General features: G+C 38.6%; 1 protein-coding gene across 2 annotated transcripts; it reads right to left on the bottom strand.

Moving 5' to 3' along the window:
* Window positions 1-359: 359 nt before the first annotated feature.
* On the bottom strand, window positions 360-25,128 carry casq1b (calsequestrin 1b). 2 transcript variants are annotated; one of them, XM_026162677.1, is made up of 12 exons: window positions 24,715-25,128; window positions 6,419-6,451; window positions 4,567-4,660; window positions 4,131-4,231; window positions 3,806-3,917; window positions 3,620-3,693; window positions 3,285-3,415; window positions 2,742-2,787; window positions 2,546-2,600; window positions 2,120-2,220; window positions 1,884-1,958; window positions 360-1,165 (listed from the first exon to the last, which is right to left on the bottom strand). In XM_026162677.1, exons 1-12 carry the CDS (start codon window positions 24,949-24,951, stop codon window positions 827-829), a joined length of 1,398 nt encoding a protein of 465 aa, XP_026018462.1. In that variant the 5' UTR covers window positions 24,952-25,128; the 3' UTR covers window positions 360-826. The 2 variants fall into 2 exon arrangements, with proteins under 2 accessions (XP_026018462.1, XP_026018463.1); XM_026162678.1 differs by lacking the exon at window positions 6,419-6,451 and having other exon boundaries at window positions 24,715-25,127.
* Window positions 25,129-25,707: the final 579 nt, after the last annotated feature.

Genomic DNA, 25,707 nt, shown 5'->3' with positions numbered 1-25,707 from the left:
ACAATGACATCATGTTCAGATTCCACTAAATAAAAGCATTTTTTTTTCCATTTCTCAGTGCCATCATTGATTTCTATATCTATTTACCACTAGTTTGTTATTTTGAAACATTATATATGCTGTTTATAAATCTAAAGCAAAGAGTGTCCTGTTATTTTGTCTTAGATGTAACTGAATAAATTTAACTAAAGTATTAACAAGCAAACCTAAAACAAACCCCATTATATTTCTTGCAGACCAAACACGGAGTTTTGTATTCAGCATTGCAACAAGCATTTAAATATGAAAGATTAACCTAATTCTTCTGCTAATTCTAACTGCTCAAACTTAGTGTACATAAACTTCACAAGACGGCAACAATCTTAAGACTGTCGAGTATCTTTACCTTTATTTTCTTTAAAAACTTTACAAGAAAGTGTTTCTTGTCCTCAAGTAGAAAACATGTCATTAGAAACAGGCTTACAGTATATTAAAGAAAATGAGAAATGGGTGAACCACAGTCTATTACATTACATTACAACATTAAGTTGACTCTATACTCACATTCACTGTGAACATTTTGAGTCATTAGTTTTATGCAGTCAAAGGGCATACAGTAAATACTGTAACATTTTAATCTGCAACCTGTTCATCAGCAAAGACAGTAATTTCTGAAAATCTCCTTTTCTAACTGACATTATAAAGTTCCCCGTAAGGTCATAACATTTGTCCCCAGTAGGAAACCTGTGGGTGTGTTCCCCACATGATGATAGAAAAAACTGGCACTACATTTGTGTTCTGTCACTAGAGGCTTAATCATAGTGAAATTAAACATAGTAGAAAACATTTATTCGTTATCGTCGTCATCATCGTCGTCGTCGTCGTCGTCATCATCGTCGTCGTCGTCGTCGTCATCATCGTCGTCGTCGTCGTCATCCTCGTCGTCATCATCATCGTCGTCGTCGTCATCATCGTCGTCGTCATCATCGTCATCCTCGTCGTCATCATCATCGTCGTCGTCGTCGTCGTCATCATCATCGTCATCATCATCTTCATCATCTTCATCATCGTCATCGTCGTCATCTGGATCAATCTTTCCAGACAGAACATCCTCGATCCACTTTTCGAGCTCATCAGCTGTTGGCATGTCTTCGTCGTCATCCATTTCCATCCAAACGCTGTCAGCCTGCCGGTGACAGACATTTATACATTCAAAAGAAAAATTCACATTTATGCACATGGGCCCTGCATGGCGACTCATTTCCTTTAGGACAATATAACAGTTGTGTGTTAATGGCATGTGCTCGCCACACACATTAGACAATAAAGGAAACACAAAGTCTTCCCTTTCTTTCATATAGATTGCCTTCAGGGTTCATTTGACTACTTGTTAACAGTTGCTGGATGGGCAAGTTTCCCTCTCCTTTAACTTGTTACTTGATCTCCTCTACTACCCTCAACGCTATTTGGTCATTAACGAGTGCCAGGAAGTGAATCAAAATGGCAAATTTAGAAACCATGAAACTAAACAAAGAGCTTACTATTAAGCTCCATTAAGAATCTGATTCAGCGAAGGCCTCATCAGGACTGTTGTATATGTGTCACATTTGATACATTTTTGTTAGACAATAACAATTATAGTTACTTCAAGAAAAGTTACTGTCAAAGTGCTTTAATCTTTCAGAGACTGTTTGGCAATGGCACCAACAAATAGACCATGGTGACGAGCAAATATTGTTAAACAATTAAAAATGAGCCTGGATGGATGGATGGATGATTAGTTACACATGAATTTTAGGGTTTTTCCCTCTTTTGATTATCAAAGCATGAGGTAATGACCATTTGAGTATCTCATGCTGTACAGATAGCCTGTTTTTTTATGGGTTAGCTGAAAGTTTTCTTACATCCTCAACATCAACTACACCAATCTGAGGAGAAGAGAGGTCAATGCGGAAGGTTTTCTCCCAGTATGGAACCAGCTGAAAGGAGAAACAGAAAAAAGGAAAAGAAAAGAAAGCATTAAATGGAGACTCTTTTTTTTAAATCATTAGGGTAATTTTTATCCTGTAAGTAGACTACATCATGAACACAAATAATTTCCAATGTAGTAGATATGCACTTTAACTGAGAAAATTCATACCAGAGGGAAGTTATCAGGATCAATCCAGATGATGCTGAGGTTAGGGTTATCAGTGTTATCACGTGCCACTTCCTTGAGAATCTCCAGGAATTCAAAGCCATCTAGAGATAAAGAAAGGTCAGCTATTGTACCAGTGATACTGGAGTATGGGGTTCATATATGAACTTCGCACTGATTTAATTCACGAGCCATTTCCTCCCATCCACCCTGTGCTGGTGTGTTGGATAAGAAAAAAGGTGCTCTGGTGTCTGAACAGAGCTCTGCCAGCTGCAGCCACTAACCCAAGCCCTCATCCCAGGTTTCCACCTCTTAGCCAACGCCCTAGCCTCTTCTTTCTTATCACTGGCTCATCTCTTTTACAGCCTCTGCCTCAGTGTGTCCACATCAGTTCACCTGTTTAGTTCTAACACTAAGGCAGAAAATCACCTGGATCATCCTCCTCAGCAAAGGCAACAATGTGTTCTCCGTCAATGTCATCCTCCTGCAAGTGCAAAAGAGGTTCATGAAAGTATTTTGAATATTTATGCTCTAAAATAACAACACAAGTAACTCTGAATATGATAAGTTGAATGTTTTGGAGGTTTGTTTGTTTTTTATTACAAAGCAATCTCAGATCTCTTACCCAGATCTCATACATGCTGTAAGGCTCAAGTTTCCTCAGAGTGGGCCTGAAACATAAAACAATCTTAAAGTTTATAAACACAAAACAGTTTTTTTTAGTATAACATAAAAATGACGAGAGTATTTTGTCATATATCACTTATATGAATAAGATGATGCTATATTGAAACATGACCACCACCATTATTGTAATTAAGTTAAAAACTGTAATTGTTTGACATTTAAAATGTTTATGTTTATGGTTAACAATGGACTTTTGCAAAAGATCATGCATATTCTATCATAACAATTGCTTTAAAAGTTACTATCAACAACAGTACAGTGCAGGAGAGTAATAGGAGCGACCACTAGATGGGACTGCTAGATTAGTGTTCAGCATGAGGACAAAACTACATTATACTACATATAAAACCACACACACACATGGACTTTACTGCTATAATAATATGTCTTGGTCCTCTCTGAGAAACCCAATCTAAAATGTTGGAAACACACAAACAGCCACATATACAGTATCCTTAAGCTCTTTATGTCAGTATCCCACCTATCATGCTGCTCAATGAATTCAACAATCTCAGACTCGATGTAGGGCTTTCCTGGAATAGGCATAGGTTCATCCATAAATGGCTCATAGAAATCAACCTCATTGATCTTCAGTTTCAGCTTCTTGGCAATCTGAAAGAAAAGAAAAAAACAATGAACTAAGGTAGAAATAAAGTAGCACAGCAGTGATTTTTAAATGTTTTAGGCACTTGATACAAAGTAAATGCATACTATAAAATATACGGTACCAAGCTCAATTATATAACCTTAAAATTTGAAATTAAAATTGCTAAAATGTCCCAACATAATAGAAATACTCAATCAGGCAGTTTAAACCTTGGGGTCAAATGTGGCATAGAATTTGACGAAAGGGTGGAACTCCTCAGCAGCATCGTTATACTCAGTGAAATCTGCATGGTAAAAACAAAAAGGAAAAAAAATTTCCACATTGAAAAAAAAAGCAGTATTAATTGCTTAGGGTCTTTTTGAAACTCAGCCTTTCAGTCTTAATTTTTAACATACGAGAAGATCTTTCACTCTTGAAGTAGCCGACAAGCCTGATGACCTCATCCATGTTGTAGAAACCCTTAAGCTCACGATCGTTGCCGATGATCTCCACGGGGTCTTCAATCACCTGACAAAACAACAATGAAATGATGGAACTGTAAGTTCAGTTTATTAGCATCTTAAAGTTGGATGGAAATTAATAATAATTAAATTAATTTAGCAATTCTTTTAAAAGATAATACAACTGAAACATGCATGTACAACAGATGTATCGTAAGAGATCTGAAGTTAACAACGGTTGAATTTAAACATCCTTAATGAATGACAAGAATTTGCTTACGTCATAAAGAAACTCAACCAGGGTGTCGGCGGCTAGCTCTCCATCATACTCAATAATCTCGTTATCGGCAAAGATGTAGATACTCTCCACTTCATCAAGACCTGGTGCAAGAAAAGTGTTTCATTATAATAATATTTAATTTCATAGATTTTTAAATCACATTTATTTTTGCTCTGGTGCAGCAATACTGTCAGTTATTCAATAGTGCAATACTGTGTACCATGTTTTAGGTGTTATTACGTGCTATAACATAACTAAAACATTTCATTAACAAAAAAAAGAATCAACTGAATCAATTTGATGTGAGCCTTTTTTTCTGTACATAAAGTGACAGCATAAAGAAAGGCTGTGAGAAAAGTGGGAAACAGTGGGATTTCATAGATTTGCATTGATCCAAAGACCCTTAATTTTCCAGCAATGTTTCTGTCATGCTCACCAAGCTTTTTGGCAACAGCGGCATCCTTCTTTTCATCCACCAAGCCAAACCCAATGTCCTCATCATCAAAATCATCCAGAACTTGGGCTGCAAGCTATATAAAGGGATAAAGACAAAAAGAAATGAGTTGAGCATGTGGATGGAAAAAAAGCAAATAAAGTGAATGTTGTGTGAATCTACTGCCATACCTAAGCTGATTATGCCTCAGTCTGATATTTGTGATTCATTGCTCTGACAATAGTGGGCATTTTTTAATCCCTGAACACCATTGAAAACAGATTTTTGATTTCATTTACACAAGTAAACCCTTGGCATTTCATCTCATTTTCAAGGCTTAAAGGCCAAAGCTTTGGATTGCTGCCTTGCACTTTCTCAATCTCAGTGAAACCAAAGCCAACAATTGACAGCCCTCATAGCTGGCAAGAGAAGAGGAACGGCAGCAAGCTTTCCAGAAGAACAAGAGGGGCAGAACTTGAGCCAACTACGTCAAGGATAAGAGACGTCGCAACAGGTGTGATGGAAATAAGAGCAGCTCATATTTACTGAACATATACATGCACATACATATTTAAACAAACTGTAAACATACATCTTATTCTTTCTCTTCACACAAGTTCAGAAACCATTTCAAACATATACACTTTTCCATTTGTACTCACTTCTTATTTTTTATTACATACATTACATTACATACATAACATGACGATCGACCATTTAAATATAAGGTTGCACTATGAAGTGAGTCAAAAGCATAATACAGCAGCCTGCAAAGCATCATTGCAAAATGGGTAGCATTCATAAGTGACAAAATTCTCCAAAGCACCAGCAGTAAGAGCCGTAAACTGTGGAAAGCATCTCCTGCTTCACTTTAGAGACAATCTTTAGTGCCATCCATTCTTTTGGTTTCCCAAGTTCAGACTGAGTAGCTTATGTCTGAGTTGTCTTTTTTTTTTCAAGGCTAATTTCTCCCAAATCAGTAAAAACAAAAACACATATGCACTCTTTCTTAGTCTATGGATACTAAGAGTTTTCAAAGTAGCTTCCACAAGTGGGATTATCCCAGAACAAAACCTCCATAGCACCGCATCATGTTTTTGCCACTTTATTTTACACAATTTATACTGAGAGGATATTGTTATAAATATTGAAGAAAAGCAGCATGGTTAGCTTTAGCTATATTAGCTTTAGCAGTTTTCCAGGCATTAATCTAGGCTAAACTAGCCACCTGCTAGCAAAACATAATAGAATTGGTACTGGGCTTTATCTGTTTGAAAGTAATTATCATCTCAAAATGCTTTTTTTTCTTTAAGAAATAAATGTATTTGACTCATTCTCCACCAATGAACAATTGAAACAATTTGTGTTAAATAAAACCTCACCTGCACGCTTCACTGCACCTGCATGCTGTTTTCTAACTATTTTGAGGTACAGCTCATTAGTTTTAATTTTAATGTGTCTTCACAAAAAAAATACTATAAAGAGTTGTATGAAAAATTAAACAACATTATTTTTTTAATGATTTGGGTGAAGTAGTCCCTTGTTGCCGATGGTTGCATTGCTGTATAGATAAATAGGCAGGAGGATGGATGGACATGTTAGAGTTTAATGAACAGATCAAGCTTTTAAATGAGTATACACTTACTTTTCAGAAACGTGAAGTTAAACTTGCACAGCCCAAGCTGCTGCTGCTGCTGCTGGACTTTTTTTGGTCTGTGGTGCATGTTGTAACGTCACATGATCAGTCAACGAGTAGAAGAATTGGAACAATCAGCAGATACTTCAGCAGCAGAGAAATCCTTATTTCACAGCCCAGCTTTGAAACACTTGACACAAGAGACAGACCTTAACATACCTGATAGATAAATGCTGCTTGACTTGTGATCAACTGCAAAAAGAAGTAATGCTTTAGGGGAATGCACAGTGTCTTGATTTACAGCAAATTGGAAAGGCCCTCACTGCACACAGAAGGCTTACACTGATCTTATTCAAAGGACTATCATGACCTAAGGACTTCATGCACAAATGTACTCCAAGTACTGAAATACTGACCCTGCAAATTAAAAAAAAAAATAACTAAGTGGAACTACTACATTCAATTATTGAATGGTTTATTTTATTCCATTCCAAGTGGCAACCTCTGGAGTTGAAAAAGTCCAAAAGTGCACAAAACTAGTTCCTCGAGGTAACTACACACTCTACTTTCCATTCCAGATATACACTATATGGACAAAAGTACTTGTCCACCTACATATTACGCCTACATGGAAATATATGCCATGACAGTGCATGCTACAATGTTAATGCCAGAAGAGGTTTGCAACTCTGCAGTTATATGAATCAGCAGAGTCTTGGTATATAGATACTATGCACTTCAGCACTCAGTGACCCTGCTTTGTAACTTCCTTACAGCTTCCACTCTTACCACTCTTTACCATCTGGCAGACGTTACAGGAGTCTGTCTGCTCGGACTACAAAACTTAAAAACCGTTTTTACCACCAAGCCATACGACACCTCAACCACAACACTTAAACACACACAACACAGTCCACAGGACGCACTCAGAAGCTACCTTGCAGCTTCACAAGTACTCTGTTTAATCTGCACTGGTCACTCCACTTTATTGTTATTAATATTTATATTTAAAAAGTGCAATACTGTAATTTTCTGCTGCTTATTCCTGTGCAATATCCCATCTGCCCTCCCGTCATATTTCTTTTCAAGATTTTCTTATTTAATCACTAGTGTACATATATTTATATTTATAGACACATATATATTTAGTTATCTTTTCTCTTTTACCACGTCTCGCTAATATTTTGCTCTTTACTATTTTCCTATTTTATTTTATTTTATTATATTTTATTATATTTTCATCTACTGTACCATGCTGCTGAGTGACTGCTGCTCGTCAAACACATTTCATTGCAATGTTGACCCTGTGCTAACTTGCATATGAAAAAAATAAAACTGAAAACTGAAAATCTGAAAATCTTGAATAAAACAGCTTACAGTTGATTGTGGAATATCTAAGAGGAAAGACATTTTAAGAACTGATTTTTTGTGAATCCTACATTTAAATTCAATTACTTCTGGTTCCAAAAATGCCAACATGCCAAACGTGTGCCTTAAAAATAGTAAGTCACAAATTAGTGGTGGCATCTGATGTTTTTTTATTTGAGAAATTTCTGTTTGAGGATAATACAATATTACATTTTACTTTTTTTATTCAAATATAGAGTTTTATAAGGCAATTCGAATTAAAGTAGCTTTAATAAACAACAGTATCAGAAGCCATTTATCACAAGAGGCCCTGAAGTATAATAGATTATATTCTGGGTGCTTGCTGTGGGGAGAGAAGGCAGGTAGAGATGATAAATCGAAGAAGCTGATGAATAGAGGATGATGCACAAAAAGTAAAGATTTACTTCAATCATCCAATCCAATCAAGCTGACCAGCTTTGTCTTCAGGGTCTCATTTCTTTTCTAGTGTCAAGATCACACCTTTTCCATCTTGAGATATATATGTATTTTTTATATATCTCACCTCACTTCACCCCTACTTATCTGTTCCCTTGCTATCATCCAACCCATGCTGAAATCTGAGTGTGCGAAGCCAAGTTAGAGGTCAGCAGCGTAATTACTTGGCTCCATCTGCTAATGCCCAGTCACAGTCAGCTTGTCACGTGATCCCGATGAGGAAGAGCACCAAGGTGAGCTGTCAAAAACATGCTCTGGCTCCCTGCTGCGCTTGGCTGTGGCATCAAATGCTGAGAAATGATTGAGAGCATAGACTGTACAGTGCAATAGGGGATCACATTTCGTCCAATATACAACTGTCCACTGCCTACTAGGCTAACCTGCTAGCATCATCAGTGTGAGTGGAAGATGTTTGTACTACTGAGAAACCCTTGTAAAATTGCATCAGTTGTACATAATGCAAAATTTGACTGCACAAATTTAGCATCAAAGCTTATATATGCATTCATGAAATTATTTCCTATTTCACAAGAAATTTGTAAATACTCATTAGTGTCAAAAGCAGCCAATGGTGGTTTGGGCATCTGGCTAGGATCCCATTGGAGGGTTTCCAGAAATGCCCAGGTGGAAGCAGACCCTGGAGCAGACGGAGAACTCGCCAGAGAAATAGATATCTCATCTGACCTCAGCATCCCCCACAAGAAGGAACTGGAAAATTTTGCTGACATCTCAATCAATCAATCAATCAATGCTTTATTCACCACGTGCAGGTTGCCCTGCAGTGAAATAGGACCCCAGCCCCCCCCCAACCTTACACACACAACACAGACATCACATGGGGATACAGGTCGGAAATCGGTAGCGTTACAGAAAAAAAACACAGAATTATACACTACAATGGGAAAGTACAAGAGGAAAAAAAGAGGCCTCTACTCATGCTGGGCTCCTGGGAGGACAGCATGAGAACAGGAAACAAAAAAAAAACTCCTCTGCACAAAAGAAGCACATAAATGTCCACAGCACAACATTATGGAACACGTGACAAGCCACAGGGTCGGGTGGGGGGTGAGGAGTAATCCGAAGCAAACACAGCAGCCATCCTGCCCAGCGCTACCATTCCAGCACGGGCTCAGACCCGCCGTGTTCCCAAGAGGGAACAAGCATCGGAGGCATTTGGAAAGGAAGGGGGGATGAGTGTGTGCATATCAGAGTATATGTATGTGTGTGCTTGTCCAGACACTTCACATATATCGCTAAAACAATTCAAGACACAAATTAGAAGAATATAATTATATTACAGTTTTTCTCGATTGCTAAAACACATTTCTTGAAACTACGCCTCATATCCTCACAACAGTAAACACTAATCCATAACATCTCACTCAATTTCCCAAACATCCTATTTCCAGGTCAAAATGAAGCTCCACACCCAAAACTATTCACTCCTGCTGAAAAACCAAACTTTGCCCTCAGACATCAAACACAAGCCCTCAAAAACACACACACTACAACAGAGTTTTGCACACTGGTACAATTAATTCAAAACAATAGTTCCAAAACAAATAGGTTGCTTATGGTTCTCCCCTTCAAAACCCTTGTCACATGATAAACACAAAAGACGCAACCAATGTATGTACAGTGGCACATTGTCATTCATGTACTATACAGTACAACACACACCAGAAACATTATCCCACCTCAGCATCTTGTCTTTGGTCTGGGTCAGGCCAGAGAATCTCATCCACATCACAGGCTATATTGGCCCCAGCCAGGCAGTGGGGGTAAAATCCTCTTGCATGCCTGATCCACCCCTGGCATGCATCTACTGATATGTCTAGGCAGGCCTCTTCCATGGCCTGAAGGAGGTGAACACGGACATAAGGTTCTCGGTCATACACTTTCCACCGCCATGCCGAAAATAACTCCTCTATCGGGTTTAGAAAGGGAGAGTATGCAGGCAGAAAGATATTAGAAAACCTTGGGTTATTGGTAAACCAGTCACGAACCAGAGCAGCGCGATGGAAGCTGACGTTATCCCACACAACAACGTAGTGAGGCTGCTCTGGCTGTGCTGGTTCCCTGTAGTGCAGCTGGAACATATGTTGTCTTAAACCATCAAGAAAAGCAAGGAGAAGCATAGTGTTATAGGGTCCTAGTACGACATGGCGGTGGAGTACCCCTCGTTGGCAGATGGCTGCGCACATAGTGACATTCCCCCCACACTGACCAGGGACATTTACAATAGCCCGATGGCCAATTATGTTCCTCCCCCTTTTCCTTCTTTTGGTCAGGTTAAAACTTGCCTCATCCACAAAGATTATTTCATGGGGAACAGGCCGTCCTTCAATCTCAAAGATCCTCTGCAAAACACATAACACAGTAGAGTCAATCGGTACCCTGAACCACAGTTCAAGAGTGCTGAAATGGCAGCATAAACTGCCATGCTGTGATGGTACACAATACTTTATACAGTATCAAAACTCATACCTGAACATATTCCACACGTTGGTTCTTCACTCTGTCAGAGTTTCGTTCGAAAGGGACTCGGTATGCCTGTTTCATCCGGAATTGATTCTTTTGGAGGATGCGGTCAATTGTGGAGAGGCTGATGGCATTTATGCCTCGAAAAAGATGATCATCCTCAATCACTCTCCTTTGCATCTCTTTGGATCCATTGTTTCAAACCTGAATGAGCTGACTTTGGCCCTTTTATCTATCCATCGCAGGTTCTGATTGGTGTGTGCTAAATTTTGACTCCTAGTGTTTCCACCTGGTTAATTGTGTGCTAATTGAGCTCAAGCTATGCTGACTTAAGTTAACATTATTGCATGCTAGTGCTTTCTAAATGACTACATGGTGTACGCACTGTAAAATGTAGGGATTTGTGTGTAGAGTTTTGCAGTAACAGTTCACCAAATTTGAGTCATGTGTCAAAGCAGGGAATAGTGTTTATAGTTCAGGGAAATGGGTGAGCTTTTTGAACAATAGCGTTACGGTTTTGAAATTTTAGTTTAGAGGCCTGGTTATAGTGTTTAGGCAATCGAGAAAAACTGTAATATGAATGCCTTCCACCAATACACCAACACTATATGCACAGCATCTATCGAGACAGACATCCATTCTTTCAGTTATTTCCATTTTTACTTATTTTTCTAAGTTTAGCTATAATAAGTTTCAATGGAGGATCTTCAAAATGATAGTGGTAAAATTATATTAAAAATAAGCCACCCACTAAATCAGAATCACACATCTTCACCTACTAATAGCTAGGTGAAGTTATGTCCTCTATTATCTGACAAAAAAGTGTGTTGAATTGATTTATTATAGTTTTGAGAGGTGGATGCAAAACAGTTTAGTGTCAGATCTATATTCTTTCACCTTGTTTAAACAAAGTATTTAGCAAGCGTCAGACATGTCATATGAAAACTGAGTCTTTCTTGAGATCTTTTATAATGTCCACCTTTATATTTCAAGAGAAAAACAAGGTGTTGTTTGTCATGCTGAAAGTTCACCATGCATAACTGACTGACTTCAGTAAAAAAGATTTGAACTTAAGTTTCAGTGCAACAATGCCAGCACGTACTGTGGGTTTGTTCTGGGTATGTAAACAATATGTTATGTCATGGTTCTGGGTCCTTTTGACACAGCATTTTGAGCTTCATATGTTTTGATGTGAGTCTGTGTTATGGGTTATGTTCGGATTCTTTAGTTGTGCTGTGCTGTGTTCCCTCTGTTGTCATGTCTGTGATGTCAGAGTGTCTGCTCGTGAGTCTGTGTCTGTAAGTTCAGTCAGTGTACTTCCTGTTTTACTTTGGTAGTCTTCAGTCTGTGTGCGTCAGGTTCTGTTTTGGTGTACTCCGTCTCGTTGTTGTGTCAGCCGTGTCTCCCAAGTGTTTGCTCTTTGCCCTGTTCCCCTTCTGTATTTAGTGTCTGCGTCTGCTCCTGCTTGTCGTCGCGTTGTAACCTCAAACTCGCCTGTGTGTTCCGTTTCAAGTTCAGTTCCCAGTATCACCAATTAAAGTTGTCTGTTCTGAGTTGTTTGAGTCTTTAAGTTTACTTTTGCCTCTGTGAGTCCTGCACTTGGGCCCTTCATCCTGCCTGTCTGCACACAGCCATGACATGTTATCAGTAACACATTCGACATCATATACCCAGCATTCTTCTTCAGCCATAACTCAACCATAAATGTCATTCCCTCCTCCAGTGAAAGTTCATGAAAAGAGCTGACCTAGTTGCTCTTTCCCACTCTGTCGTTGGTTTAGCTATGACTGAGACATTTTTGCTTTGCACCAGTGCATTTCTGGTCTATTCCTTGAGTGAACACATGAGCACTTGATGAATCATATGTGTGTGTGTGTGTGTGTGTGTGTGTGTGTGTGTGTGTGTGTGTGTGTGTGTGTGTGTGTGTGTGTGTGTGTGTGTGTGTGACATTATGATGTAAGTCACTCAGTGAAAACCTAAAGGACACAAACCCGATCTCAGCCTGTAGCAGATTTGCTGTTAGCTTTGTCACTACTCCTTTAAAAAAACATCAATGTTTGTTCCTTAAGGTTGATGTATTTAGTGAATACATTGTTACAGGGTTTTGTTTTCCTCTCTGTTATATATGCTGAAGATACATAATGGCTTTGTCATAACGGATGCTGTTGTATGATAATGACGTTTAAGTAAAATAAATAACATTAATTCTGACAATGCAACAATATCATGATTCTTAAAAAAAAATAAGAAAATGATGGTAAAATCAACAGGATAGTATACTGCAAATCAGTCTGTAACATGCACAATAAAAAGGCAGAAAACTAATTTTCTCCAGGCTCTGGTCTGCAACTCTAAAATTGCTTAATCTTTCAAATGAAGAAACATTAAAAGCTTGTCACAGCAGGAATATTTCCCATTTTCCTGTAGAATCTGGTGTCCTGGGATCTGTGCAAAATTAGAAGTTCAGCTAGTTTTCCTCCTCTCAGCCAGACAGTAAATTAGTAATGGCTGCCGTAACACATCAGGACGTTCTACACTAGACTGTTACATAACACTGCACCGGGGTGGTCATGAAAGATTCAGACACAACAGCGCATAAAAAACCCACTCTGACTTCCAACTAGCGAGCGTAACTGCACTGTTCACAAGGAGACAGTCTAGGATTTTCCACAGAGATTAGACTTTCAAAGCTACTGTCTTTTCAAATGAATAATTTTAATTAATACAATTTTAAACAATCCTATAGATTTCTTTTTTAAGTTTATTCTATTTTTTACTTCAGCTCAGCGTGCTTTCTCAGGAGAGCTGATGAAATGCATGGAAAGCTTTTGGAAACCTCAGAGGCACAGAAGCTGATTCCCTACAGCACACTGTGAGGACAGAAATGTCTGGGACCATCTGTGAATCTCCTGCATTTGTCAGGCCCACTGTGGAGAGTTAGAGAAGAAAAGAGAAAAACTGCACATGTGTTATTTTACTAAAGCCATTTAATAGATAAGAGATGTGCCAATGCAGCCAAGAGTGTCTGTGCACACACGATTGCCTTCCAGTGAGGCACATACTAGGAACCATGATGTGTACTACTGAAAAATATATTTCACCAACTATAGCAAAAATGGTACACCTGCAACCATCTGCATAAATGATGGCTGTTTTCAATTTAAGTGGTGCAGCAAAGTATTCATTAGCAAGCATATACATTTTTATTTATTTATTCTTGCACAAGAAAAAAACAGGAAAGTAAAAACTGATGCATTAACCGACCATGCTAATTTACTGCTTGGAGACCTTTTGTTAAAGTTATTGGTACGTGTGTGTTTCCAGCAACTCACAATGTATGCAGTGAAAATGGGCCATGGAATAGCTGCAACAAACTGCTCTGTTACCTTAAAGTATGCAGGAAGTTAGATTTGCCAGCATTTTTTTTTTACAGTGCACCATCTACAATACCAGAAAAGCTGTTGCAGACTGTACACTAATACTTTTAAAAAAATGTCCTCTACTATATATCATGAACTCCTCAGCACAGCGCTTTCAGCTGTTTGGTTGACATTACAATGTTGTTTTAATATTTCTGTTCCAACCCCCATAAACAATATGTACCCAAAACATCTACCCAGGGTACAATCTGGACATGTCGCCAGTCTATTCCAGGGTAAACAGGACAACAGTTCACACTTAAAATTGGTCTATGGCCAATTTTAGACTCTCCTATTAACCTAACCCCATGCATGTCTTTGGACTGTGGGAGGAAGCCTGAGTACCTGGAGAGAACCCATGCAGGCACTGGAAGAACATGCTGTCTGCATTTTAACCCAGGTTACCTTTGTCCTCCACCACGCACAAACACTGAAAACCGCAACAAACATCAATTAAGGTCTTAAAAAAGAACTACAATCATCATCATAAAACTTCAAATTTGATGATTTCAACTTAACCTGACTGGTCAGCAAATAGTTGCTGGAGGTTGCAATTAGTCACAAACATGGTAAATGCACTGTTTCTTATGTAACACTTTTCTACTCTCCTGGAGCACTCAAACATCCCAAACTGTCCCCAAAAAAAGCTGTCTCAAAACTCTCCTTGTGATTGATTCCAGGTGGATTTATGTGGTCCATAGTTTGCATGAAGGTGGTGACTTACCAAGTAAACCTTCAGTCCTTCAAAGCAGAAGATGTGCCTGATGCTTAACCAAGACATTTTAAAAAGGCTGTATGAAAACATGTGGTGCAAATCACATTTTCATAACTGATTCACTATCACTTGGTGTTGGCAAGTTGGTGTCTTCCATACGAACTGCAGGTGAGAACAGCAAAATTTTTAGCAACCAAAGCAACTGCAAGTGAGATTCAGTGCCTCTTTGTGACCAATTTCCCACTAGTGACTACACAAACCTCCATCAACCACTCACACAGTTAGCAGGGGATTTTTCCCATACAGGCCTCTCTTACTGAATCCTGACAAATTTTACATTACCATAATTTCTGCAAAGACTAAAAAATAAAACACTGTATTGTACTTGAAAAATATCAATATCTAGCTGTAAATATGTTTTCTTCTATGTCTACAGTGTTAAATTTATGGTTGTATCACCGCAATAAACTGCAAGAAAACAATTTCATACATGTCCTTCTTCAGGTCCATCACGTTGTGGAATAGAGATGTAAGCTGGGGTTTCAAAGTCACATAATTCATATTTAACTTTTTCATAGTGCACCTTGATCCCTCCCATTTCCCTAACATCCTTCTGCAATGAATAAATGATATGAAGGCAGGTGCACATGCAAATAAAAGAGGTGTGGGTTAAAGAATGTTTAGAGGATGGAAAAGGCAAAAATGTGCATATGTGTGTGTGTGTGTGTGTGTGTGTGTGTGTGTGTGTGTGTGTGTGTGTGTGTGTGTGTTATGTTGAGGGAGAAAGAGAGGATAGCGTGGAAATTTATAGATGATTGTACACATGGAGAAAACTACTCATACATGAAACACTGCCCATGTCAGCGACTGGCAAGCTGTGTAGCATCACACTTTGTAACATGGATGGATAGATGGATGGAAGCAGTTAATAAAGAATTAAGCATAGAAAAATACATCTGGTTGTGTTATCTCAAAACTGAATGCAATCTGAATGCAACTGTTTTTCTTTTATAATGACCAATTTTAAGCTATCTGGTAGAACAAGCAAATACCCAAAAACCCTGCCACACGACAAAAGTCAATAATAGCAGAATTTCATTAGGGAAAACTGAGTTTGTTGGTATGAGACATTGCTCTCCGTTGCACCTGCACTTCATATCCAGGCTCACTGTGGCTGACAGCTGCTTGATGGAGCCCTATAACGATGATAAACCTGTCAAGTGGTTTTACCGAACAATATTGCAGATGTGCAAATGTAATCTGTGGAGGCTGTTTATGAAAATACTCAATGCTATTCATCTGCAGAGAAGGGCGTGCTGTCTCTGTGATTATATTCAGGAATATATTTTATGAAATCACATTAACTAGCTCGAATTTTTATACCTCAGAAAGATTGAACAGATAATTTAACGCCTGGTAGAGTTTCAGTGCGATCAACCCGAGACCAGTAGTTTATCATATTTACCTTTCATGAATAGACAAAAAACACATTATCCAGGTATCATATTGTACCATGGATCCTCGGGCCATATGCATTACTGACCACAGAGCTGCATAGTCACGCCTGGGATTATTGAGAAGAGTTAGAAAAAAAATAGAAAAACAGACATTGCATAAAAGCTTCATGGTATATTACCACACAAGGCTGCAAAAACATCATTTTAACTCTTTCACACCAACCAAATAAGGAGGTACACTCTTCTATTATTATAAACAACAGGTGGGTTTTGACATGGAACAAACTGGAGCAGCCAGAATGCCAGTCTCGCTGGCAAACAAACATCTTTATCTATCAACACAGATGAGATGATGCCGCAGAATAACACCAAGGACAGTTCACGTATGCATAACTCCTGTCGTATCCAATGATATCACATCTCACAAATTTGTTCTTAATTTAGTATGTCTTTCACACTTTAAATTTTGGGACCAGGAAAGAAGATAAGACAGGATTAGGTCTCTCACAACTCAAAAGCTGTGTTATTCTATGTTACATTTTGACAGGTGTGTTACTCGTCACTCTCATTTGTCCCTATAATTTTGCCTTGCATTTGGAGGAATGACTCAGAGGCTGTCAGATTATCTTCAAGACTTGTGTGCATAGCAATTTATTGAAGAGGATGGACAGACACACGGGACTAACAGTCCTGTGAAAAAACAATAGCCCTTTTCCAGTAGTACCTTCTTGGTTGGCTTGGTACCAGGTACTTTTTTAGTACCTATTGGCCTCGAGTTCCTAGCAATCTGAGGCAATCCAAAAATGTGACGCCAACTCATCAAATGACTGCTTGCCACTGATTGGTCAGTTAATGATGAGTCATTAAAGCGACTCGTTTGAGAAAATTAAGGAAAACGAAGGAAATGGCTGCACAAAAACCCTGTGGTCCTCAAGTCTGACAAAAAGCCACAGACCGAGCAGCAGGTAAATCACCTCAACATCCTCCATTGCTGTGTTGTGTCACATGCAAAAAACCTTTCAGCTATATTGCAGTCAAGGTACTAAAAGGGCTATAAGTACACCCCATGATTCAGTAATTTGTAGAATTACTTTTATCAGCAATAACTTGGTGTAAGCATTTTTTCTATGACTTTGTCAGTCTCTTCCACTGTTGTTGAGGCATTTTTGGCCACTCGTCTTTAAGATGCTGTTTCAGTTCACTGAGGTTTGTTGCCATTCATTGATGAGGAGCTCTCTAGGAGTGCCACCACAGTATTTCAATCAGGTTAAGGTTCGGTCACTAGTCAATAATATGGTCACTGATTTAGAGGAGTGTATTTAACTGATTTTTTTACTGATAATTGTTACGCCTTATTTTGTTTTTTATTCAACAGCTGCAGCAACAGTTGGTTTTTAAAGCTGGCCATTCAGATTATTTGTATTTTTTAAACACATGGCCCTTAACTTTAAACAGTGTAGGCAGCAAAAGCAAACTTCTGTTTCACTGTTGTTGAAATTTATTGCAGATTTCTATTTATATACACAAAGAAATTCACATTATTATAATTACAAGAAATAAAGGTACTGTCTTTTTGACTGACTCATTTCAAAAGCTGACATCCTACACCCTGTATTTGAGGAGAATTTATGGGATTTCTAGTTAATAAGAGACCAGCAGCTTCAATTATAATTTCTCAGTAGTAGCTAAGGTTAAGATGCATTAGTGGTGTACTATTAACCCAACCAACTAAGACCATTCAAGTGTAAGCCTGATTTATATTTGGGGGAAGGCTTCAGCAGTCACTTTGAATAACAGTTACCACAGTGACAGCGTGACCTTTTCCCGGATCTCTCTGAGGATGGAAGAAGATTAGACAAGACAACTCAGAAGCCTCCTTCCTGTACTTCCTGTACAATATTGGACAACGTGCCTTGTGTGCACCCATGTCACTTTTTTTTTTAGCTATTAATATAACAACTACTTATAACTTAATAATTCTATTCTCCCTGGAGAAACATAGAAGGAAATGAACAGTAAGTCTATTCACTCTTGCCCAGCACTTTATTATTCAGTTAATAAAATATGGTATTATATGTCTTATTTAATGCTGTTGTGAATATTTGTAAAATCCAGGAGGACAGTGCATCGTGTTTGTCAAGACATATAAAGATTGAGGTGATCGCCAAAGTCAGACAGTGTGATGCTGTTTGAATTATGACTGTCTGTTTGCATTTTTGTGGCAAATCTATGTAACAGTTGCTTAAATTCAGTCTGGAAGTTGTATCAAATTGGCTGGGAGAAAGACAGCTCCATATACAACATGACATGCCCACTATGTGGATGGATGTTTATGACATGATTCAATGACCTTGGAAAAATCATGCATTTATTTATTTTAAATTATAATATAAAATATATACAATTTTAGCAGTTCATTTTGTTATACTTTAAATATAACTGAACTACAGGAAAAGGTGATGTGAAATAAACATGTCACAGCTTGTTGGGGGCTGATTTGATGACTTCAGGTAAGAGTGAAACCCCCCTTTTTAAAGTGAGAACAACCAAAGTATGCAAATGATCATCTCAGAAAACATTTATTAAATAAACCCTGAAGCAGATGGGCAGCAGCAGCAGAAGACCACACCTGGTGCCACCCCTGTCAGCTAAGAACAAGAAACTGAGGCTACAATTTGCATGAGCTCACCAAAATTGGACAGCATAAGAAACTTTTAAAAGGTTGCCTGGTCTGATCTGTTTTGATTTCTGCTTTAACATTTGCATGGCGTGATCAGAATTTGGTGTAAAAAACAGGAAGGATGGATCCATCCGGGTTTGTATCAATGGCCCAGGCTGCTTGCATCAGTGTAATGGGATGTGGGATACTTCCTTGACACACATTGTACACCTTAGTATTATTTCTGACCATGTCCATCCCTTTGAGACAACAGTGTACTCTCTTCTGATAGCTGCTTACAGCAGGATAAAGTTTGTTATGAACTCTACAGTCACCAGATCTCAGTCTAGTCAAACAGCTTGGAGAACTGGATATTCCTATTACGGATGAGAGCATAATGGGACAACAAATCTACATTAACTATATGCTGCAATCATGTCATTATGAACTGAAATCTATGTGTCTAGTTTCCAGCACTTTTTTAAATCTATGCCACGAAGAATAGGACAATTCTGAAGGCGAGTGGGTCCAGGCCAGTATTAGTGAGGTTTAACTAATGAAAGTCCCAGCTCCACAAAGATCAAAAGAGAAACTCATAAGTGAGGCAACATCATTAAAAGTTCTTGTGAATGATAACGAAAACATAAACCCAACATGTATATTTTTTTATCGTGTTTTTAATAAAGAAAATGCTTATTAAGTCAGACCAGATGGCTCAGGAACAAATCCCTTTGTAAAAGGCTTAAGCACAAGAACAGAATATGAAAACAAAACTTTGCAAAATAGTCTCTAAAGCGTTAAAGCTATTCCAGACAAATTCTTTGTAATATGTTACTCACTGATTAAAAACATACCAATTTAAGAAAAATAAATAAATCAAGAATGAAGGAGTAATTTGATGTGGTTCCTGCTGTTTTCACAGTTTACTTTCTACAGTTTACTGGATGGTACAAAGGGGACCATAGCAACATAGTCAGCAAAACAGAGAGCTGGTGTGTTGCTCAAGAGTGTGGCAAGAAAAAGACAATCTGAGCGCAGTGGAGAGACTGGTGAGTATGAGCATTTACAGTACATAGCAACCAAAGATCAGAGTTCAGATCTGTAGATGGACGAAGAGAGAAAGCAGAAAAACAAGTTGTGATCAATGTTTGCAAAAATTGCTTATGAATCTAAAGTTTTCATATTACTGATGCAATTATTTTCATGTGTTTAACCAGCGTAACATTGAGTACTTACTCATTTTAATCACTGCTTTTGGCGCTTAGATGTTAATTTTGCTTCCCGTCCGTTAGTCTTTAATCATATCCTAATGACTTCTGCTTTGTAATATTTGTCATAATAATGTCTGTCATAATAATGAGATATATTTATAGCTGTTGGTGCTGCAGGTGGAGGTTGTATTTTAAGACCAGCACATTAGGTCGTTCAAGTCTAACCACTGCCATCTAAATTTGCTTCCAGTCCATTAAACAGATTGTTGCTGTCACTTCGCAGCACTGTTGGACATGTGTGATTAAACGCCCACATATCGCATGGAACTAAATAAATGCATGAGAGATATATTTATACTCGGTTGCCTGGTGAAGCATGAAAACTTCTATCAAATTATCACTTTTTATTCTTCTGTCACCTCTTTATCAACATATCAACAAGGAAAAAATGCACTTCCAGATTCTGCTGACATGCTAATTAACTATAGCAGTAAAGTAGAAGATTCAGCAAGGACAATTCACCATGTGCTACTCATCTATATGTGGGGTTTTTTTTTTTTGTGTAGTTGATTTTTTTGGGGGGGGGGGGGGTTGGGGGCGTTGCTCTTTTTATATAAATAATATATAATTTGTTATGTATAATTATTTATTTAAATGACTTAGGTAGGTGAAGCCAAAAATGCCTCGCAAAAATACGATATGGTTTCTTGAAAATAACTGAGTGGTTAAGGAAATTTACCTGTGAGTACAACTAGGAACTGCAACAATAATCAATAAGAAAAATAGTAACAGTAAGAGTAGGTTTTGATTTGGCAGAGTTGGCAGAGTTTTGTGCCAAGTGCCTTCCCCGTTTTTGGCCAGTGTAACTTACTAATTGAAACACTTTAATTTGAGTTTTCATAAACCATAGCTACTACAAGTAAAGGGTGTAATTTGATTACATCGGTTCTTTTTCACAGACTAATGTGACTACAGCTGTGGTCAAAGGTGACATGTTGGGCATGTTTTTGGAGTGACTGAGTAAGTCTTTGCAGCACACTGGAAAGTGCTGAGTTTGCTGGTAACGTATTTCACCAGTGCGGTCATTTTTTACCAGAGTTTGTTTCCAGTGAGTGAATATCTTTTTGACTTGCTCTCTGGATTTGTGATGTGTGTGTATGTGTCTGTGTCAAGCCAGCATGATCTTCATATAATTTCCCACATATATGTACAATTGAGTGAGCTTCTTCACAAACACATGCAGCTAAATGCCATTTACGACATTCAGATAATTCTAGCATGAGTATAGAAATCTGTGAAACCAGCTAAAGTGTGATTGATACCAACTTCTAGTCCTTAAAGTGAAACTTCATGCTTCTCATTTGGTGTTAATGTCTGAAATCTATGAAGTCTATTCGAGCTTCCTGGAAATAACACTTTTTGTTTTCACTTTACAACGTCTGTGTGAAGCAATGGGCAGGTGGTCAGATGCACAAACATGCACACCGTTTGATCAAGGAGCCAAAGTTTGAGTCTTATCTGAGATTATTTTCAGTTATACTTTTACTTGCTGCTTGCATTCCAGAGTGCACAGGTTATATGTAATACGTCACCACTTGCAAAAACCATCTATAGAAAATTTTCTGAGTGCAGGTCTTTTCAATTGATATAATCTGCTAGCACACCAACTGTGTCTGCAAGACATAACTGCATTTCTATTTCTATTTAAATGAAGGCTATGCATGAAAACCCTAAATTAAACATAACTATAGCTTGACATTTACTGAAATTAAGATAATCAAGTCAATGTTAATAAAAGTTGTAATATATTTATATTTATTTTGTTGCAAAGCAGAAAGAAAGAAAGAAAGAAAGAAAAATGATGAATAAATACATCCCATCATACGTGTCATTCCTCGCTTTTAAACAAAATTAGTAAAGATCTGAGCCCCCGAGCTCTCCACTTTAATAATTCACACTTTCAGATTCATAGGTGGTAATGACCAGCTATTTTAAACATCCCCTTTGGAGCAGAAGGGGATGGTTTGTGATTGGTCACGACTGGCGGGAAGTCAGTAAGAGAGTAACAGTCCCGCAGGGACATGCTCCACTAAGCATCTCTTTCTCCAGCCAAGAAGCAGCACTTGGCACCACAGATAGGAAATTGATCAGATCCATTGACTTGGGTGTGTAAATGATGGTTTAACCCTCTCAGGCTCAAATTAAACTTTTTGTTGCTAATGCACAACCAAGTCCTGCAGTGGTACTTCTGAGTAAAAAAAAAACTCATAAAATATGTATGTGGGGTAATCAAGTTGTTAGTTTTTAAGTGTTGCAAATCGGCAACGCCTGCCTTTAGAGGGTTAAGACTTCAGCCTGTGTCCAGGGGGGCATGTAGTAAATGAGGGAGATGTAGTTGATGTGAAATATGGCCTTAAACTCCCACAAGGGCTTTAGCCTCTTGCTAAGCATGCAGCTCTGTCCCAGTCTATTTCCAGCGGTGACTTATGCAGTCTAGTGTAAGGTACACTGCGCTTCTGTAAGAAGACACTTCTGCTCTGACAAGCAAAAGGCTGCTATGGTGAATATACTGGCTGACAGCAGGACCCAGGTGCATCAGCTGTGGATTGTCTAATAAAGAGTTGTTCATATTTATTCACCTAATAAAAGTCTTCTGAGCAGACATACTCTCCCTCCTCCTTTGGCTGATTAGCAGTATCTCTGGATAATCTATGAGTAAGTGCCTGCCTCAGAGGTGCTTAAAGGAGAAAGGGCTCATTTACTTCTGCTTTCGCAACATTCTGGCTTTGCCTACATTTGCTGTTGCACTTACATCATATGCCATGCAGATAAATGAGCATGACATCATGTTATACCATAATTGATGTTGTTAGACTAAAAGCAATTTGTAATAGGTTATATTTGTACTGTATACAACATTTTAGGCTTAACATAGCTAGAGGTAACCTGTGTGCAGCATTGAATATGGTTAACCACAATATTTTACCAGAGACATTGTAACACACTGTTGGTTTTAAAGGAACTGCACTGCAGAGGTTTGAGTTGTATCTGTCTGATTCCAACACGTGTATGGAAATGTGGAGTCTCAGACATGAAAATTGGAAAGTTCCAGAGTGTGCTCTGCTGGGACGGATACTTTTTATATTGAACATGTGTCCCTGCATCCATTGTCATTGTTATGTAGATGATACCGAGCTTTATTTATCCATTAATCCAGATTATACAAGTCAACTATACAAGCATGTCTTAAAGACAAAGGCCTGGATGACCTTGTATGAAATTCATACAAAACTTGTTGTTCTAAAAAAGAGCTTATTTTAGCTACCCTCTTATTCAATCAGAGGTCAACAAAGCAGTAGATCCACATACGTATTTTACACAATTATGCTAAGATGTTAAGTTCTTCGAAGTCTCAAACCAGGGAGCGGTCATGTGTTAGGTCAATGTGTTAACCACTACCCTATGGGCCACTGTGTAAACACTATGAGATCAAAAGGATTAATATTTTATGATAATAAAGGAATAATATACATTTCTTTCCCATTTCCATCCACATCATGGTCATGTGTGGGCTTGCAACCTGTCACAGAGCTAACGCATAGAGTCAAACTACTACACACCAATAAACCTAAACCAAAGCATGTCTATGGGAGGAAGCCACAGTATCCCAATGCAACCTTCACAGATGCAGGGAGAACACGCAAACTCCGCCAAGTCGGATTCCAATCCAAGACCTTTCAGCCCTGGGGTGACGGTGCACCACTGTCCTGCCTCATTCCCATGTGGGAATTAAGAAATATACAGAACAGGATGAGGCACAATGAAAAAATTATATATTTTGCAGTCATGACTATTCAGTATTCGTGAGACTTTAATGTGTAAATCTCGTTGTTTTTTCACCAGATTTTTTGTCAATGTTCTGCTGTTACTTTTGCAAAACTCATATTTTACGTATTCCTACAATGGTTAGCATGGTTGGTGTAGTTCTATGAAGGCTGCAACATCATTTCACCTGAGTTTAACTTCAATAAGAATCCAAGTCTCTCCTGAATGATGTAAGCAGGCAGCTACAGGGGTCAATTAATCAAGTTCAACAAATAATGAACAAATAATCATTATCATCAACCATACCTAAAGGTAGCTGGATTAAATGAACAAGCTGCATGACACAATAAAATGTAAATATGCCATAAGTGTCCACATGGACAGGTTATCCTGTAAGGTCTTCAAAGTTTCAGTTATTTCTGTGAGTTTGTGTGAAGATACATCAATTATGCTCAACACTGAAACTAGAATCATTGTATGATTACCTAATTTGGAAAATAATCTGATAACAGGTGACTGAATGCATGTTAATCCATAGTCTAGACTTCCAGATGAGTACTCCCCTGCATCTTTTCCCCCACATTCTCCATTATGGCTGCCTCTCTAAAGCATTCGTCCATGGGCAGCCATACTCGTGAGATGCCACAATTGAATGATCTATTAATTATTCAACTTGGCCTCACTGAATAATCTGTTCTTTTTTGCCTTTCTTCTTAAATGTCAAATGGGTAATACCACTCATCAATAACCCTAAGTGTGAAAGCTGCGACTGCATCCAGGAACCCCCAGTGTGGTGCCAAATTGCCCATCTGAAACCTTTCCCTCACGCCCCTCCTCCCACCATGCCCCTTCACACCCATGCACCACATATTCATTCAGTGTCATTATTTGGCAGACACCCACCTCCAGGGCAATCTCCTCTATCTGCAACTGCTTCATGGCACTGCGATTCCCATCCACATTTTTGTGGTAGTAAAGCACCATTACGTCATACTTCTTCATGATGGACTTGTAGTTCTTGGCACTGAGTTCATGGACCCGGTCTTTGCCATCATACTCAGGGATCTCCAAGCCCTTCTCTCCCCAGCACAGGGTCCCCAAAGAAGCGAAGACCCCTAAAAACACCCAGCACCATTTCATGGTTATTGTCACCTGTTCGTTGTAAGAACTCTTCTTCTCAATGCCTGGTGATAGCGGGGTAGAAGGGCAACTAAAATACTCTTAAAGAAGTTAATGTTGTCCCAAACACAACTTAGTGTCTTCTTCTTGTCCCGCAGGCTAGAGAAGAGCAGGCCTGACATTAATACCCTCCTTTTAAAACAGATTTGCACATGGTTTTGCTGATGTCACTAGCTAAAGAGGGTGGTACCATTTTCTGGGGCAGTAAAGGGGGCACAATACTGATCCTGCCCATCCGCAAGCCATTGGCTGTCTAAAATGTAGGAATGACAGTGGTGGGGTCAGTCAGGGTGGATAGTGCTCAGGAAAATAGCAAAGGGGGGGGGCAACATAGGAGGAGCCATGTTTAGGCTGTAGAGCCACCTGTTTGGAGCTAGAGCTATGAAAAGGGAAAACAGTGTTGCTGGCTGTTTGGAGAGCTGCAGATACCATCCTAGTGTCTTTGAGGGCTGAAGGTATGGATAGATGTATGATGAGAGTGGGTAGAAAGGAGAGCTCTAAGATGCCTTTCCCATATTAAGTTTTGCAGAGGAGACACACTCTTTCTAAAAATAAGAGCTCTATTGGACAACACTCTGAACAACATGGTGTCCACAGAGTCCACATAGAGGGTCAGAGAGTAGTTGTCTTTAGAAAAACAGAGAAAATGGGGACACTTGTTTGTTTCTCAGAAAAATAACCTTTAATAGTTCTCCAATTTTCTAGCCACCCTCCACA

Source organism: Astatotilapia calliptera, chromosome 3 (genome assembly GCF_900246225.1).
Source record: "Astatotilapia calliptera chromosome 3, fAstCal1.2, whole genome shotgun sequence".
Classification (NCBI taxonomy): domain Eukaryota; kingdom Metazoa; phylum Chordata; class Actinopteri; order Cichliformes; family Cichlidae; genus Astatotilapia; species Astatotilapia calliptera.
The sequence above is the reverse complement of the archived record's forward strand: the minus strand, read 5'-3'. Positions and strand labels throughout refer to the sequence as shown.